The sequence below is a fragment of the Chrysochloris asiatica genome, unplaced genomic scaffold, assembly GCF_000296735.1.
Source record: "Chrysochloris asiatica unplaced genomic scaffold, ChrAsi1.0 scaffold00014, whole genome shotgun sequence".
Classification (NCBI taxonomy): Eukaryota; Metazoa; Chordata; class Mammalia; order Afrosoricida; family Chrysochloridae; genus Chrysochloris; species Chrysochloris asiatica.
In genome coordinates, this window is record NW_006408532.1 from 8,188,796 (window position 1) to 8,206,968 (window position 18,173).

The 18,173-nt window shown below is 44.5% G+C and overlaps 1 protein-coding gene across 2 annotated transcripts in view; it reads left to right on the forward strand.

Annotated features, from left to right (window-relative positions):
- PPP2R4 (protein phosphatase 2A activator, regulatory subunit 4) overlaps nucleotides 1–18,173 on the forward strand; it is a 50,487-nt gene that overhangs the window by 20,745 nt on the left and 11,569 nt on the right. For both annotated transcript variants that reach the window (XM_006834859.1, XM_006834858.1), the window contains 5 exons: nucleotides 8,766–8,891; nucleotides 10,590–10,707; nucleotides 14,714–14,813; nucleotides 15,950–16,074; nucleotides 17,098–17,198. In XM_006834859.1, coding sequence (XP_006834922.1) covers nucleotides 8,766–8,891; nucleotides 10,590–10,707; nucleotides 14,714–14,813; nucleotides 15,950–16,074; nucleotides 17,098–17,198 — 570 coding nt within the window. The remainder of the gene's footprint in view (nucleotides 1–8,765; nucleotides 8,892–10,589; nucleotides 10,708–14,713; nucleotides 14,814–15,949; nucleotides 16,075–17,097; nucleotides 17,199–18,173) is intronic.

The following is an 18,173-nucleotide window of genomic DNA, read 5'->3' on the forward strand; positions in this document are numbered from 1 at the left end:
ATGGTGGCTCCAGGAGCAGCTGAGCATCTTGAATTAGAAACCAATGGATTCCTTGCTTCTGTTACAAATTCCCCCAGCTGTAAGCCTTCCAACCTTCTAAATATTCCTTTATATGTGGTTCAGAGTTCTGGCACCATCCCCTGAGCCTGCTTGGTCTGGTATTCTGTGTTGTTGCTGACAGAGCTCTTCACTGCACTTCCACCCAATCCTCCATCTTATTTGTTCTCCTCCCATTGAGTCTTAGTCTTGGAAGGGGGTTTGCCCTGAGGGGACCCAACCGCTTGTCTTGATGTCTCCTGGGTGAGCTACTTGCTTGTTCTTGTACTAGTCAGTCGGACTGCCATTATTGTTTCATATTTTCCCTGTTGGCCTTTCTTTTAAGAAGTGTCTTCTGTTCTTCTAGCTGCTCCAGACTGGTCTGCTTGTCCTTTTGAGTGGAAATTTCCCACCTCAGAAGATTCTAGATGGGGTTCTGGATTCCACCTGTGGTCTTATGTAATGTAGAGGCTCCACAGGAAGCCTCCTTCACTGGGCATGTTGTAGCCCCATTTTAGGTATTCCAATCAGTTATAGGCAGAAGACGGACTTACAAGCTTTCTATGGTAATATTTCTGGCTATTCCTTTCTCTCCCCTTTAAGAGGACACACAGTTTTAAAACACTTTTAAGCCACTGCCAGGTGGGTGCTTTTGTGTGTTTTGTGAACATTTCATTGTGGTTTGAGTGAACATTTCATTGTGGTTTGAGTGAAAGTGTACAGAGAATATTAGTTACCCGTTCAACATTTTATACACATCTTGTTTTGTGTCATTAATTGCAGTCCCCAGAATGTAACAGTGTTTTTCCCACTTCCTCCCTGGGGCCCCCATTTCCATTTACACAGCTTTTCTGCCCCTCTCTGCCTCTGAACTTGATTCTTGGGAAACTACTGCCCTTTTGGCTTTGTGGTGGAGTCTCGGAGGAGCATACTCTTCACGGTGTTGTTGTTCACTTTATGAATGGCTATTGTGTGGTGCTGTAGTGCTGTAGGTTAATGCACTAGACTGCAAGGTTAGTTTGAACTGCAGGGTTGGCAATTCAAGATCACCAGCCACTCCTTGGAAACCCTGTATAGGGTCAGTTGCTATGAGTCAGAACTGACTTGGTGGTACTTAATAATAACAACAATTGTGCTTGCCTGACAGGTGATGTCCTGAGTAGGTTTAGTTCCAGGTTTAAAGTATACGAGCCTTTTTGTTCCCACAAAGATGTATAGCCTTGGAACCCTTTATAAAGGGTTGCTGTGAGTTAGAGCAACAATGACAGCAAAGCTTGTAGTCTTTGTCAGATGGTAAGCCTGGCCTTTGTATTTTGAGTTTTGGTCCACATTTTTCTCCTACTCTATCTAGAGTCTCCAGTTGAAATCTCTTTCAGAGTGGTCAGCAGTGATAACTGGGTATCATCTCATTCTTTTGGTCTTAGGGTCATTATTCTTTAATGTTGCATAGTATTCCATTGCACGTTTGTACTGTAGTTTGTTTATCAGTCCATACATTGATGGACACTTAGGTTGTTTCATCTTTTTACTATTGTGAATAGTGCTGTGATGATCATGTGTGTGCTTGTACAAAGTCATTTCACTGCTCTTATTTCTCTAGGATATGTACTAGGAATGAAACTGCTAGGTCATATGATATTTCTATTTTCAATATTTTAAAGAAACACCATATTGTTTTCCACACTGGTTGTACCATTTTATAGTCTAACCAGCATGTATGAGGGTTCCAGTCTCCTACCCTCACCAGCATTTTTTTTTTTTAATCTTTGCTATTAATACTAGGTTAGATGCTTTGTTGCTTTGATTTGTATCTTTCCGATGTGGCGCTATAGCATAAGCACTGGATTGCTAATTGCAAGGTCAGCAGTTCAGACCCACTAGCTCCCGTATACAGGGTTGTTAATGAGTTGCAATTGACTCAGTGGCACTTAACAACAAAAACAATATCTAATGATTGCAATCATTTCTTCATGGGCTTGTTGATGAAGTATCTCTTCATGTCCTCTGCCCATTTTTCATGGATAGTGTGTCTTTTTGTTGTTAAGGTGTTGATGTTTTTGTAAATTTTAGAGATTGTTGTTGTTGTTGGTATGCTATAGAGTCGATTCCGACTCATAGCAACCCTGTGTAGGGTTTCCAAGGTTGTAAATCTTTACATGAGCAGAAAGCCTCATCTTTCTCCCGTGGAATGACTGGTAGTTTCGAACTGCTGACCTTGAGGTTAGCAGTCTAACTTGTAACCACTATGCTACCAGAGCTTATAAATTTTAGAGAGTAGGCCTTGTCTATCATGTCATTGCCTAAAATGTTTCCCAGTCTATAAGTTCTCTTTTTACTCTGTTGGTGAAGTCTTTTGATGAACATAAATGTCTGATTTTTAGGAGCCCCCAGCCATCTAATTTGTCAGTTGTTGCATAGTCACTTGCAGACTTTTAAGACCCCAGTCACTATTTACCAAAATAGGATGTAGAACACTGTTTTTATGGACTCAAAAACTCAAACTCACTGTCATCAAGTTGGTTCTGACTCATACCAACCCTGCATACGGTTTCTGAGGCTGTAAATCTTTATAGGAACAGAAAGCCTCATCTTCTTTCTCTTGAGGAGTGACTAGTGGGTTTGAATTGCTGACCTTGTGGTTAGCCATCTAGTGCTGACCCTACAGTGCCATCAGAGCGCTTTGTCTTCATTGACTATGTTATGTTAGCTGACCTAGATATCTCCCAAGACTATGATCCTAAGCCCTTATAACTAAGAAGTTTGTATAACTTTGCCCCCGTGTGCTTTACTATATGGTGGTGGTGGTTGTGTGTTGTCAGGTTGCTTCCAACTCATTGTGACCCTGTGTAGGGTTTTCGAGGCTGTAAATCTTTATAGGAGTAGAAAGCCTTGTCTTTCTCCTACAGAATGGTTGGGTGGATTCAAACTGCTGACCCTGTGGTTAGCAGCCCAACTTGTAACCCACTACACCTCAAGCACTTGTTCTACCATATGAGGGGGCTTCAAAAAAGTTTGTGGAAAGATGGAATCAAAAGATAATGGAATTTTCCCATAAACTTTTTAAAGCCTTCCCCCACTCCCCCAGCCCTCTTCCCACCACTGTATACCTGGATATATTTGTAGTACATATGTACACATATGTAGAAGTATACTTTGCTAAACATGTATATACTCATGGGTGTGCTTCCATATGCCATTCTATACCTGCTCAGCTTACATATTTACCTATGAGTATGTATCCACTAGTAAGTTATTGCTATTAGTGTATGCAGTAGTTAACCTTGCTGTTACTCTTTGAGTTGGTCATGCTGTGCTGATCTTCTGCTTATTGTATATTGTCTTTCCTTTTACCCAAGTATACATCTACTGTGTTTTTAGTGATTTACCCTCCCTCCTCCTCTTGTCTTTGGTAACCATCAAAGAATGTCTTTTTCTATTTGTAAACTCTTTCTTGACTTTTTATAATAGTTGTTGTTAAGTGTTGTTGAGTCAGTTCCAACTAATAGTGACCCTGTATAGGGTTTCCAAATGGTGGTCTCATACAATATTTTTCCCTTTGTAATTGACTCAGCATAATGTCCTCTCTGGATTTATCTGTGTTTCAGGGATTCATCATTATTCTTGAATGTTGCTTATTCCATTGTGTGTATGTACCATAGTTTGTTTATTTATCCATTGATGGGTACATAAGTTGTTTCCATCTTTTTGCTATTGTGAATAGTGCTGTGATGAACAAGAATGTGCATATACCTAGTCATGTGAGTGCTCTTAGTTCTTTTTTTTTGAATGCTCATATTTCTTGAGAATATATGTCTAGGGAAGGCACGGTGGCTCCATATGATAACTACCACAAGGTTCGTAGTTTGAGTCTGCCAGCCACTCTGCAAGAGAAAGATAAGGCTTTCTGCTCCTGTGACGATTTAAAGCCTTAGAAACCTTTTACAGGGTTGCTTGAGTCAGAACTGACTTGATGGCACTTGACAACCACAATATACCTAGGAGTGGGATTGCTGAATCATATGGTATTTCTATTTCTCACTTTTTTCGGAAGTGCCATACTGTTTTCCATAGTGGTTGTTTCATTTTATAATCCAGGTGCGTGCTTTTCAGTGTTGCTTTAGAGACAGCCTTGTTTGTGCAGAGAGGGCAGGAGCTGTGTATAGTCGGATACCCAATGGAATGCATGTTCCTATAGGCTGCTTGCTGTTGCTGGGTGTTGTCTCCCAGGGCTTGATCCCAGTCCTCTGATGGCCTCTTGGGTTGCTGTCCAGTTGGCCCAGAGCCACTAGGAGCTACTTATCTCAGACAACAGGACCTGTAATGCTTCCTCTCTCACCCAGCTTTCTCACTAGCCACAGTCTTGGACTGTGTTGGGTAAGGTCTGACCCTATCCCCACCCAGTTTCTCCACCTGTCCCAACATTGCCATCTTAGCCCTTATACCCCACCCTGGTGGAGTCTCCTCTTCCTGGGCCCTAACTAGCTGCTTTGTGGCCGAGGTCCTTGCTCTTTTCACTTGGGAGAAGCCAAGCCTGTGCCTTGAGATAGAACACTTTCCTTTGGGAGCCAGCCCACTAGAGTGGCTTCTTGGATTCCTTTTGGGCCTTCCCAGCACACTGGGAGTAGTTGTGGATGCAGGATGGCTGGGAAGAGAGAGGGCCCTTTCTTGGGCCAGCAGTAAGGGATGCTCAGCTATGCTATGTGGGCCAAGGTCTGTGGGTGTGGGAAGTGCTAGCTAAAGGAGAATGTTGTAATTATCCCAGCAATGGAATCCCTTTCTGGCTCCTTAATTGCCCCTGAGGCTTTTATGGCAGACACTCAACACCAACCAGGTGTTGTCTTAGCTTCGAGAGCTACTCTTTTGGCAGGAATGCCATGTGGGTAAGAACTTGGGTTCTGGAATCAGGCATACTGGGTTTTTTTTTTTAATGTTTTGTTGTGATTTATGGGATAGTTTACATGGGAGAGCATTAGTTTTACATTCATTCTTTTGTATATCATTTCTTTGCCATGGTTACAATCCCCTCCATGCATCATCAACCAACCAAGCCTGCCCTCCACACCCCTTCCCCTGGTCTTCAGCACACAGCCCTTCTCCCTCTCTGAATCTGAAGTCCCCAGCTGCTCCATCTCTCCATGTCATCATCTCTGCCTCCATCTCAGGCATCACTGCTTCTCTGGGTAGGGTCCCGCACTCTGCTCTTCTCTGTTAATGGTCCTAGGGACCTCCACTCGTAGACTGGAAAGTTAATCACTCCCTTCCTTGCTATAAAACGTCTACCTTTACATTTCCAACCTTCACAATCGGTCCTGACTGACTGGGTTTTGATACCCTGTCACTTCCAAGCTGACTGACCTTGTTCTCTGATCCTTTTATTTCTTCATCTATAAAGTTGTAAGAGTAACCAGACCTACTCGTGACTCCTTCTTGGTCCCATCAGATTCACTGAGATCTCTCATGTGAAATAGTAGCACAGTCTCTGATACATACTAGGTGCCATTATTATAATTAAGGAGCCCTGGTGTCACTGTGGGATAAGCATTGGGCTGCTAATCATAAGGTCAGTAGTTCAAATCCACCAGCTGTTCCTTGGGCCAAAGATGAGCCTGTTTGCTCCCATAAAGAGTTACAGTCTTAGAAGCCCTAGAAAGGGTTTCTGTGAGTCAGATTGACTCTATGTCAGTGGGTTTTTGTTGTTGCTGTTATCATTAGCTATTACTTAGTTTTCAGTATTGTGGTTGCTTTAGTTTGGGTTCTTCCAGTGTGGGAATCATCTCCTGGCTGCTGGGCTGCCCCACACTTGTGAGCAGAGATGACAGGTGTGGTCTCCAAAGCTCTCTGAGCTGCTGCCCCACAGCTATCAGGGACAGCAATAGGTATGGTTCATAGCACCTGGCTGCAGGCCACAGATGAGAGCTCTCTGCCTGGCATAGCTGCTTGGGTCTCTGGCTTCCTCTTGCTTCTGCCGCCTACTGCAGAGACGGCACTGTACTTTGGTTGAGGGCAGGGTGGTCTGGGGTGGGAGCTTCCATTCCACCCACAGCAAGGAGAGGAAACAGAGCTGGTGGACTGTGTTTGCCATAGACTCATTGGCAGTAGATCGGGTTGTGCTTGATTTTGAGATTATGCCTCTACTGGTAGGGCATTGTAGGATAATGCACTGGACTGCAAGGCCAGTTTGAACTGCAAAGCCAGCGGTTCAAACTCATCAGTTCCTCAGAAACCCTACATACGGTCACTATAAGTTGGAACTGATTCTCTGACATTTAACAACAGTATCAACTCTAGGGAATAGTAGTTAGGAGGTTTCTTTTTGTAGTTGTTTTGTTTGTTTTTAATGTACTATTGTTGTTGTTAAGTACCGTGGAATCGGTTCCGACTCATAGCAACCCTGTACAGGATTTCTGAGGCTGTAGATCTTTATGGGAGAACTATAGGGGCAAAATTTTAAAAGTTGGCAAGTAAAATTAGGAGGACGAAATTTGACCTGTCCATGAAATCCAGAAGGAAAGCTCTGATTCAGGGTGGTGGAGGGTAGCTCAGATTGATCTTTGAAGTTATTATTTGAACCTCAATGGGGTCCCAACCCACAGTTCCCACCCCCTCCAACTCTCCTCCCACAAGCACCAAATAATAGCGAACAATAGCTAGTGACAACCCCCTGCATTCAAAAAGTTCTCTCCAGAAAAGGAAGCTGGGGTCCTTTTAATTATTCATTGGTCCAGCTGAGCTAGCAGCTGGGGCCTGGCTCCTGTTGGCCTCTAGAGCTGCCTTCTTTATCCCCTTCAGTGAATTTGGAGTTGACTCGTGTTTCCTGGAGCCAAGAATACTGTGCCATCCATCGTGAGTCACAGTTGCTGCCTGGGGTCAGATTTGGTTTGTCCTCATTAGCTGTTCCTGGTGACCTGGTTCTTCACAAAGGGAGGTACTGACAGTACTTTCTGTCACTTCTCAACAAGGCAGCTCTGTGTCACTCTTGCCCTCTGCCTCCACCAGGTGTAAAGGAAAAGTCACCCTCTTACAGTAACTTTTTCTCTGGTAGATAAGAGAGAACATCATTCAGGGACATTGTTGTATTGCAGAACTCCAGGGGAAAATATGTGTATAGATCATCTGTTCTTCCTGGAGCTGGGGGCAGGGGGTGGGGGAGGCGGAGTGGGGTAAGGCACTGACTGACATGTGTTCTATCTAATAGCACATTCCTATCTCTTCCCAAATACACACACAACTCTCAGGGGTCTGGGCTCCTTTGCAGTTACAGTGCCAGATTTCCTGAGGTTTCTCCTTATGTGCTTTGTGCCCACTAAGACCCTTTTCCCAGGGCTGCCTGACTCCAAATAGTTTCTGCATCTAATGTTCCTAAATCCAGAGATAGTTGTACTGGCCTATTTCTGCAAGCTGCACCTTGAAGAAGCTCCTTCTAGCCATCCTCAAAGACCTTTGATTTGGATAGGCAGCTCTACTTAATTTTCTCAGGGGCTGCAGATCCATTATGTGTAAATGCTGGGACCTTGCCCTGCCTCTTGACACCATTCCTTCTCCAATTTTTCTGTGTGGAAGGGTACAGAGAGGTGGAATCTTGGCTGGCCATGTAAAGCATGTAAAGCCAGACCTTTGATCCAGCAGTTCCACAAAGAGTCCATTGCAAGTTGTATTTATTACAGTGTTTGTAGTTGCGATTGTTGAAATCAACCCAAGTATTTAACAATGAGGGGTGTGATAAATAAATTATGGTATATTGGTATAATGAAATATTCACATATTAAAAGATATAACATTTTGTTTACATGTTGATGTGGGATGAGGTTCATGATGTGCTGAGGAAAATGAGCAGGCTTCAAAACCCTGTGCTACACTTTTTAAGAAGTATTTGTGTGTTTATGTATTGCCATTATTTTGTGTCACACATTTTACATGGATTGTCACTACCTTGTGTTGTTAAGTGCCGTCGAGTCAGTTCCAACCCATAGCAACCCTGAAACAGGGTTTCCGAGGCTATAAATCTTTACGGGAGCAGAAAGCCTCATCTTTCTCCCGCGGAGCAGCTGGTAGTTTTGAACTGCTGACCTTATGGTTTGCAGCCCGATTCGTAACCACTACGCTACCAGAGCTCCTTCACTACCTTGTGAGGCAGGGATTATTGCCCCCATTTTTGAGATGAAGAAACTGAGACTCAGTTAAAGTTACTTGTTCAAAATCTCACAACAACTAATGATGTTTAAATAAAGAATTGAATTCAGGTCTGCCTGACTTTAAAATTCTAACCATGATAAAATTAGAAAACCCTGTCTGTATAAAAACAAAACAAAGCAGAAGAATATGTTAAAATGTGAATATCGTTCATTTCTGGGTGGCAGGATCACTGGTCATTTCAGTGTTCTGTCTTTTACATTCCTACTTTCTGTGATAAGTAGGTGTTAAGAATGTACCATAAAACTTATTTTGAAAAAAAAAAAGTCAGGGCTGGAGTTTGAGCGTATCCACCAACTCCTTCTTGGTAGACTAGCTATACAGAGCAGGTGCTAAAGCCACAGCGTTCCTTGAAAGGCCCCATGATGCAATCTCTCTTTTAGAGTCAGTGTGTTTGGGAAGAAAGAGGGGCAGCCAGGAGAACGGCTTGTGAGTGCCATGCTTAAGGGTCATAGTCCTGCAACAATTGCAGAAGAGTTTGTGGCTTTAGTTTGGAGCCACTAATCACTGTGACTTGGCTCCCTCTTTTACTCCCACAGGCTATTGAGAAACTGGTTGCTCTTCTCAACACACTGGACAGGTGGATTGATGAGACCCCTCCAGTGGACCAGCCCTCTCGATTTGGGAACAAGGCCTACAGGACCTGGTATGCCAAACTTGATGAGGTGAGGTTGCCATAGGGGGCTAACCTGTGGGACTGCATTAAGTCTAGGAAGGGGAGGAGTCTCTGCAGGCAAAGCAGGGGCTTCTAGCTTCCAGGCATAACAGAGTCATTGGGGAGCATCTGAATTACAAATGTATTTAACCTCTGTCCCAGCCTTCTTCTAGCAACTGTTACTACAGATACTTGTGTGGATATATGTAATGCCCTTTGCATAAGGCTATTTATTAGTCATGGGAAAGATGGGAAACACCCCAAGTGTCCATAAGTAAGCAATTAGGTAAATAAACTGTAGTGGACTCACACCACCAAGGACTCTGTAGCTTGAAAAAGGATTAAGGAGACTGTCGAGGGAACTCAAGGGAAAGGACTCTGGAATTTATTGTTAGGGTTAAAAAAAAGAGTCAGCCAGGTATAATGGTGTGTATGGTAAACTGCCTTTTGGTAAGGAAGAGTGAGACATCAAAATATATGTTTATACTGTACATATGTGTATAAATAAACATCCCTGAAATGATACACAAGAGGGTAATAAAACTGGGTTCTATTTGAGGGTAGGAGAAGAATAGGGTGAATAGAGATGGATAGGAATGAGACTTCTCAATATACATTTTTTCTAATGTTTTTACTTTGAACCTACAAAATTACAGGTTTAAAGCAAACAAAAAGTAAAAATGTAGAATCTCAAGCCCCCTCCTTTGTAAAGAGCAGCATCCATAGCTCACAAAGATTCTGATGCCAGGTGTCCACAGCTCCTAATTTCTCTGATCCAGGGATTTCTCATGGAGCAGACGGTAGTATCCAGGACTTAGCCCAGGTTTGTGTCTGATGAAGAGCTGCCTGGGGTTGCTACTGGACTAAAACATGGCACATAATTCTTTTATCAACAGATTTTTATTGAGTTATGATTTACATTTAAGGAAACTGGAAGAAAACCATAGCTATACAGCTTGATGGAGTTTTACATATGTTTTTAACCATGCATCCGCTTATATCAAGCTATAGAACATTCCAGCACTCCAGCAGGGCTATTTGTGCCCCCACTCCTAGTTAATATCCCTAAATTCTTCTGATTTCTATCAGTAGACTGATGATGCTTATCTCTGAAATTTTTTTGCTCAATATTATGTCTAAGATTCATTCATGGTGGGTTGAGCAGTAGATTTTTTCCACGTCAAAGTGTACCATAGCTTATTTGCCCATTCTACTATTGATGGACATTTTTGTCTGTGGGTTGTTTATGCTTTTCAGCTACTATGAATAATGCTGCTATGAACATTCTTGTGTTTGTCGTTTGGTGGACTTATGACGTAAACTCTTGCTCCCCTGGGAGTGTGGTGAAGAGGGGTGCCATCTGTGAGGATAATAGTACTGACCTCCCAGAGTCTTTATGGGGCTCCAGTGAGTTGCCAGATGAGATAATTGAGCGACTTCTTTTCAGATTCTTTCTGTCTTGCTACAGGGAGGGAAGGGCAGCAGATGGAAAGTCTCCCCAGGGTATCCTCTCTTGTATAAGAAGAAATGTGCTCCGTCTTCTGCTTAGGAGACCACCCTGCCCCTTCCTTCTAGACCGGACAGAGCAGGGAGCCAGGCCAGCTTGGCATGGCAGCCTGGGCCCCCAGCCAGATGCTGCCCTTGGGCACTTGCCCACTGGCATGTTGCTTAATCTATGACCACCACTTTGTGTGTCTTGTGTTATCAGGAGGCAGAAAACTTGGTGGCCACAGTGGTCCCCACCCATCTGGCAGCTGCAGTGCCTGAAGTGGCTGTTTACCTAAAGGAGTCAGTGGGGAACTCCACGCGCATCGACTATGGCACAGGTACCTGCCCACTTCCCAGCCCATTGGGGGCCTTACAGTTGTTTGGCTTCACTGGTTTCTTTTCTCAGAATGCTACTTTGCCCTGGATGTCTTGTGCCCCTCTGAGCTAGCAAGAATTTGCCAAGCTCCTGCAACTTGTAGCGGCCAGCTAGGGGCTGGCCTCAGTGTTCTAGGGAGGCCTGATCCTACGCTTGTGGCTCTATCCTACCCACCAGGGGGCGCTGTTGCCGTGTACGTGGAACCTGGATTCCCAGAGCTGATTTCTATTCTTCATAAAGATGGTCTCTCTGAGCGCACCGTCCCCATCATTACAAAAATCATAATTTATTGAGCACTTACTATATTGCAAGGCAACCACTTAGAGAAACTGCTGGCTTCATTGTGGCACACTCTCGTCAAGGCCTCTTGTCTCTTAGCCAGATTATCTACACTGTTAAGCTTTTTAATTGATTGTCCGTGTCAGTCAAACTGACTTGGACTTTGAGGAGGGCACATTAAAAGGAAAATGTTCTCGAGCTCATGGGTAGCCTGTGTAGGCCAGGAGACTTGGTTGAGGAGGAGCCCTGCTTTGGTAAGGGCCCACCTTATCTTTCTACCCAGAAGTGGGCAAATACAATAGCTGCTGCTCTCTCATGTCCCACCTCTTGCCCAGGGATTGAGGCCCTCAAGAGGGAGCCCAGGCCTCAGAGGCAGGCACTGGAGAAGGGCCCTCTTAGGTCTCAATTCTGGATAAGTTTTGTCCTCTGCTCGCCCTGCTTCTGGGGAACAGGTTTATCAGATATTTGGGTGTTTTAACTAAGACTGACAGGGCAAGATCCCTTGGGGTAGACTCAGCACATTAGCAGGTTGGAGGTTTTCTAAAACCTGTGTTCTCAGGTACGGAAGAGGCGCTGAATGATGGTTGCTTGAGCACTGGGTGGTCATAACTGAAACTATTAGAGACCAAAGTAACTGAGGTCCCAGTTTCCCAGGCCTTGGGAAGAAGATGGGAGCAGGTGGACTTCATTCTGCAGAAACTCTAGGAAGTCCTTCAAATACTCTCTCCTGACCTTCCTCCAAATAAGTTTTTAAACATTATGAATCATGGGATTCAGTCCAAAGTCTCTATAGGGCTGATTCTTCCTATTGGACATGACTGGGAAAGGAAATGGGGGTGCCTACTGACCTTCCCTGTGTAAGTCAGAATCAATTTGACTGTAGTGGGGCTCTTTTTTGGGGAGTTCCTGATCCTGTAACCTGAGTACATATTCCTTGCTTATAACCAGTCAGTAGCTCCCCACTGCTCTTCAAATTAAGACTGAACTCTTCTTTGTGACTGTTAAGGCCTGTCTAACCTCTAGCCTCATTTTTTTTCTACTTGTTCTCTCCTCTTTGCTTTAGCCATACTAGCCCTTCTAAGGCTCTCAAATAGATCAAGTTTTTTCTTGCTTCAGGGCCTTTACACATGCTATCTCTTCTAGTTAGACTGCTCTTCTACTTTGCCTACCGCCTTCACATTTCAGATTAAATGTCACTTCCTTGGGGAAACCTTCCTTGATATCCTTCAGTTACCACCTTGTGCTTCTACAGGTTCTGGTGTGGTGCTATGGGCTAATGTGCTGGACTGCAAGGCCGCTTTGAACTGCAAGACTGGTGGTTTAAGCTCACCAGCTGCTCCTTGGAAACCCTGTATAGGGTTGCTATGAGTCAGAACCTACTTCACTTCAACAACAACTACAGAAAATTTCAAAGGGCAGCTTGAGAAGACAAAGTCAAATGTTATAATGAAATGTGAAAAGACCTAGAGTTAGAAAATCAAAAAGGAAGAACACAATCAGCATTTCACAAGCTGAAAGAATTGAAGAAAAAAATTCAAGCCTCAATTTGAAATACTGAAGGATTTTATGGACAAAATATTGTATGATGCAGAAAGCATCAAAAGAAGGTGGAAGGAATACACAGAGCCACTGTACCAAAAAGAAATGGTTGATGTTCAACCATTTCAAGAGGTAGCATATGGTCAAGAGCCAGTGATACTGAAGGAAGAAGTCCAAGGTGCACTGGGACGCATTGGCAAAGAACAAGACTCTGGCAATTGATGATGGAATGCAAACTGAAATCTTCAGTAACCTGAGGCAGCGCTAGAAGCACTCATCTATGCCAAGAAATTTGGAAGATAGCTATCTGGCCAACTGATTATAAGAGTTTTTTTTTAAATGGTTTTTTTACCCCATAAATGGGTTTTTGTGCCCATTCCTAAGTGAGGTGGCCAAACGGATTGTGGGAAGCATTGGACAATATCATTAATATTGCATGCAAATAAAATCTTGCTTAAGGTAATTCAAAAGCTGATGTTACACTATATTGATAGGGAACTGCCAGAGGTTCAAACTGGATTCAGATGAGGATGTGGAATGAAGGACAGCATTGCTGACATCAGATGGATCTTGGCTGAAATAGAGAATACTAGAAAGATGTTTACCTGTGCTTTATTGACTACACAAAGGCTTTTGACAGTGTGGATCATGACAACCTATGACTAAGATTGTGAAGAATGGGTATTCCAGAACGCTAAGGTATGCTCATGAGGAACCTGTACATAGACCAAGAAGCAGTCATTCTGGCAGAACAAGGGGACACTGAATGGTTTAAAAGCAGGGTTGTGTGCCAGGGTTGTATTATTTCACCATACTTATTCAAGCTGTATGCTGAGAAATACTTTGAGAAGCTGGATTATATGAAGAAAGAATGTGGCATCAGGATTGAGGAAGACTCATTAAAAACCCATGATATACAGATGATGCAACCTTGCTTGCTGAAAGCGAAAAGGGTGTAAAATTCTTACTGATGATGATCAAAGGCCATAGCCTTCAGTATGGGTTGCAGCTCCATGTAAAGAAAACAAAAATTCTCACCTCTGGACCAATAAATAACATCAAGATAAATGGGGAAAAGATTGAAGTAAAAAACTTCATTTTGCTTGGATCTGCCATTAACACTCATGGAAGTAGCAGTCAGGAAATCAAGAGATATATTGCATTTGGCATATCTGCTGCACAAGACCTCTTTAATGTGTTAATAAGAGCAAAGATGTCAGTTTGAGGACTAAGGCCTGACCCAAGCCATGGTATTTTTAGTAGCCTCATATACATGTGAAAGTTGGACAATGAATAAGGAAGACCTTAGAAGAATTGATTCATTTGAGTTAATGGTGTTGGAGGAGAATATTAAAAGTACCATGGATTGCCAAAAGAACTGACAAATCTGTGTTGGGAGAAGTACAGCCAGAATGTTCCGTAGAAGCCAGGATGGCTAGACTTCGTCTGTCATACTTTGGATATATTATCAGGAGAGACCAATCCCTAGAGAAGGGACCAACTTTATCATGTTTGGTAAAATGGAGGGTCAGCAACAAAGAGGAAGACCCCAACTAGATGGATTGGCACAGTGGCAGCAGCAGTGGGCTCAAATGTAGCAGTGAATGTGAGGTTGGTATGTGACCGGGCAGTGTTTCATTCTGTTGTGCCTGAGGTTGCTATGGGTGGGTACCAACTCAGTGGTACCTAATAACAACAACAGCAACTTCTTCAGAACTCGAACCCTAGTAATAGTGCTTGTATATTTAATTTCTGTCATCACTAATAAATCATAAGCTCTCTGAGGGCAGGGACTTGTTTGCCACCGTTTCTTTAGTGCCTGGCATGGACAGTGACTGCCCACATAGTATGTGCTCAATAAATAGGGTAAAACGGATTAGTAGTAGTAAGTTAAATCTGCAAACGAGTATGTGAAAAATGCCTGTTTACAAAGTTAAGAACCTGGGCCTTTTTAGGGGTGAATGATAGTACTGGTTGGTAGTTCTGGAAAGGACCTTAGTCTTTCTGGAGGGGGCAGAGGCCCTGTTAGCTCCATGTTGATGTCCCTGCTCAGAAGGGGACGGTTTCCATGATTTGGATTCTGATGAGCCAAGAAGCAGTCCTCCATTTTTTGGAATATTGTCAATTTCAACTTGTCTTTTTCCCTCCAGGGCATGAAGCAGCTTTTGCTGCTTTCCTGTGCTGTCTCTGCAAGATTGGGGTGCTCCGGGTAGATGACCAAATAGCCATTGTCTTCAAAGTGTTCAATCGGTGAGGGAAAGGAGGGTAGGAGGGGCGGCTGCTGGAACATGGGGCTGAGGGGTCTTTTTCTGCTTTGTTACCATGAGACCAGAGACAGGGTTTTCCTGAGTGGCTGATGGTCCTCTTATCCCTGTTCTCATCAAAGTCAGGCTTGTGGATGGGTTGTCCATGACTCCTGACAGGTTCAAATTCACCTCCAAGTAAAAGCAAATGTCAAATACTGATGGCAAATGCTGATGTGGTGTTTATCATGTACAGGTACCACACTAAGCATATTACTTGTTGTTATTACGTGCCATTGAGTTGGTTCCGACTCATAGTGACTCTGTGTAGGGTTTCTGAGGAGTGGCTGGTGGGTTTGAACCACCGACCTTGTGGTCCCATGCTTATCCCACAGTGCCACACCAGGACTCCATTTACTAAACATTTTACTTGGTGATGGTGGTGGTGTGCTGTCAAGTCATTCCTGACTCATAGCAATCCTGTATAGGGTTTCCCAGGTAGTAATTCTTTACGGGAGCAGAAAGCCTCATCTTTCTCCTGCAGAGCAACTAGTAGATTCAAACTGCTGACCTTTCAGTTAGCATTACAGCTTGTAATCCACTATGCTATCAGGGTTCCTTATGTTTGGTCATGATTTCATCCTCAAAATTGCCCCATGAAGTAGCAGCTGTTATTTCTGTTTTACAGATGAGAAACTGAGTTCACACAGCTATCGGAACCCTGGCAGACTGCACAGGTGTGTGTCTGAGTCACCTGGAGAGCTCAGACAGCACTGATTCCTGAGCCTCACTCTGATGTAGTGGAGCACAGGGACCAGTGTGTTGTAAAAGGCTCTACAGAGGACTCTGATGCCCGGCCTTGGATAAAAACAGAGGTTTCTGCCTAGAAAAACCTGGGAAATAATCTAATTCAACTTCCATCAACTTTCAGATAGATCACTGAGGTTAAAGAAGTTGAGGGTCCTACCCAAGGTTTTTCAGCTGGTTAGGGGGAAGTTGATGATACTAAAATCCAATCTTCAGTTGATGTTTTGCCTTGTTTCCAGGCCAAAAGTGTGTAATGGGAAAAAAAAAAAAAAAAGAATGGCAAAAGGTCTTTTTACTTTGTGCTTCCTTCCCTTTCTCCTCCACCATCCTTTACAGGTACCTTGAGGTTATGCGAAAGCTCCAGAAGACATACAGGATGGAGCCAGCCGGCAGCCAGGGAGTGTGGGGCCTGGATGACTTCCAGTTTCTGCCCTTCATCTGGGGTAGCTCTCAGCTGATAGGTACTGAAGAGCTGCCTACCCCTCAGCCCCCCTCTGGGCTCTTCCTCTGTCTCCCTTTCCTCCTGCTTAGGGCAGACCGTGACAGCTTGTAAAGCAGGACATTAGACTGGCTATTGACAGAGGCTGTTTGCTGTCGACCTTCTGCTGCTAGCCTGTTTGGGGGGGGGGGGAGGCGCGAGTGGAGGCAGAGCTCCGCAGAGATAATAGAAAGTGACATGGGCTGGAGCAAGGACGCCTGCCTGGTGCATAATGGACTGGTGTGAAGCGAGCCCCAGCTTCCGGCAGCAGCTATGGGATCTTGTGTTGAAAATGAGGATCCCTTTTGACTTGGTGACCAACGTCATCCACTGTTATTATCGAGCTGTGTGCAAGGGAAACCATCAGGGAGCTGCTGCCAAGTGCTGGGCAGTGGGCCCACTGCCTAGGGGGCTGCATTGGGCTTGCTCTGGTGAGCTCTTGCCACTTGACAATGTTTTTCCAGACTTGGTTAGCTCATTAGGATATACTGGTGACTGGGAGTGGGGAGAGAATGTCTGTTTTGACATAGAATTAATTGCCTACAAAAGAATATTAATAAACAAGCATTTGTTGATTATTTGCTTGATGCCTGGCACTACTAAGTGCTTCAGATGGATATCTCCCTGAATCTTTTCAATGGCCCTGTGAAGAGGGTCTTTGCCAGTGTACAACCAACTATCAAGGAGTAACACTTACTGTGTCAGGCCCTGTGCTGCTAAGTGCTTTGCACATGGCAACTATTGTTTGTGTGTAGTACTCAGCAACCTCGCTTTACAGATGAGGACCTCGAGCCTCGGTGGGCTGAAGACACACAACCAGTAACCAGTAAGAGGTGGAGCAGAGTGTACAAAATTAGAGTACATACCCATCCACAAGGCAGTTTCTTTCTCCTGTGAGGTTCTGTGTTGGGAGCAGCCCTGGGATGGTTGTTGGCCTTAGCTGGGCTGAGGGTCCCAGACGGTGAGAGTGCCAGGTTTGTAATTCCAGGTGCTTTGCTTTTCCCAGACCACCCGTATCTGGAGCCCAGGCACTTTGTGGATGAAAAGGCTGTGAATGAGAACCACAAGGACTACATGTTCCTGGAGTGTATCCTGTTTATTACTGAGGTGAGGGAAAGGCCTCTGGGCCTGGATGACACAAGACTGGTGGTGACTCTGGAGTGGGACAGAGGAACCAGAGCTGCTGGCTGAAGATAGCACCAGAAGGAGAGTTACTGGGACTCTCCTGAAAGGTTTAGGCAGTTACCGACCTTCTGGATCACCTCCCCAATCCAGTGGGCTGGTGTTAATGAATTCTGTGGTACTCGAGCTGAGGGACTGAGGCTCAGCCACTAGTTGGAGGTCACAAGTCTGAAGGGGCTGGGTGGGTTTTTGTGGAGAGGGACCATGATCAGCATCTTTCATGAGGCCCACAAGGTTTGTAGAGCCTAGGGCATGTGGCTGTGTGGGAAGAAACAGTGGGTAGTTGAAGAGGCTTTTCTGGAGTGGCCAGCAGGATCATTTTCTGCAGAAGGGCTCACTCCAGGGGAGAACCTTGGTGAAACAGTTGTAGCTCCAAAGCTCCTTATGGTCAGCATTCAGCTCAGGCTTCTGCCAAACTCCAGAGACGAGAGGGGAATGACACGTTTTTTCAAGTCAGCAAATTGAGCCGGCACTGATGATGGGGCAGCCACTGCTGCCTTCTCAGAGATCTGCTGCTTTCAGCATTGGAGTGAGCTCAAGGTCGGAAGGACTTGGGGGCAGCTGGTTTGCAACTTTGAGCGCCAGTCACATTCTGCTCACCTATTTAGTGAAATATGAGGGTCTGCAGAGCCCTGAGAAACACCAGAACAAACTGGAAGAGCAGGATGGAAGAAGGGATGCAGATTCCCTGCTGGAGGTAGCTAGCATTGCTCACTTGGGGGTGGGGCTTCATGCTGCTTTGATGCCCCCTAGTGGTTGGCCTTGGTCCCTGTCAGTAACACTAACAAGGAAGCTGGCCCAAAAGGGCTTGCAGGGAATAAAGGGATTGATTTTAGGTTAACATTTGTATTTTGTTTGTTTGTTTATGCTGATGAAAGAACACACACACACACACACACA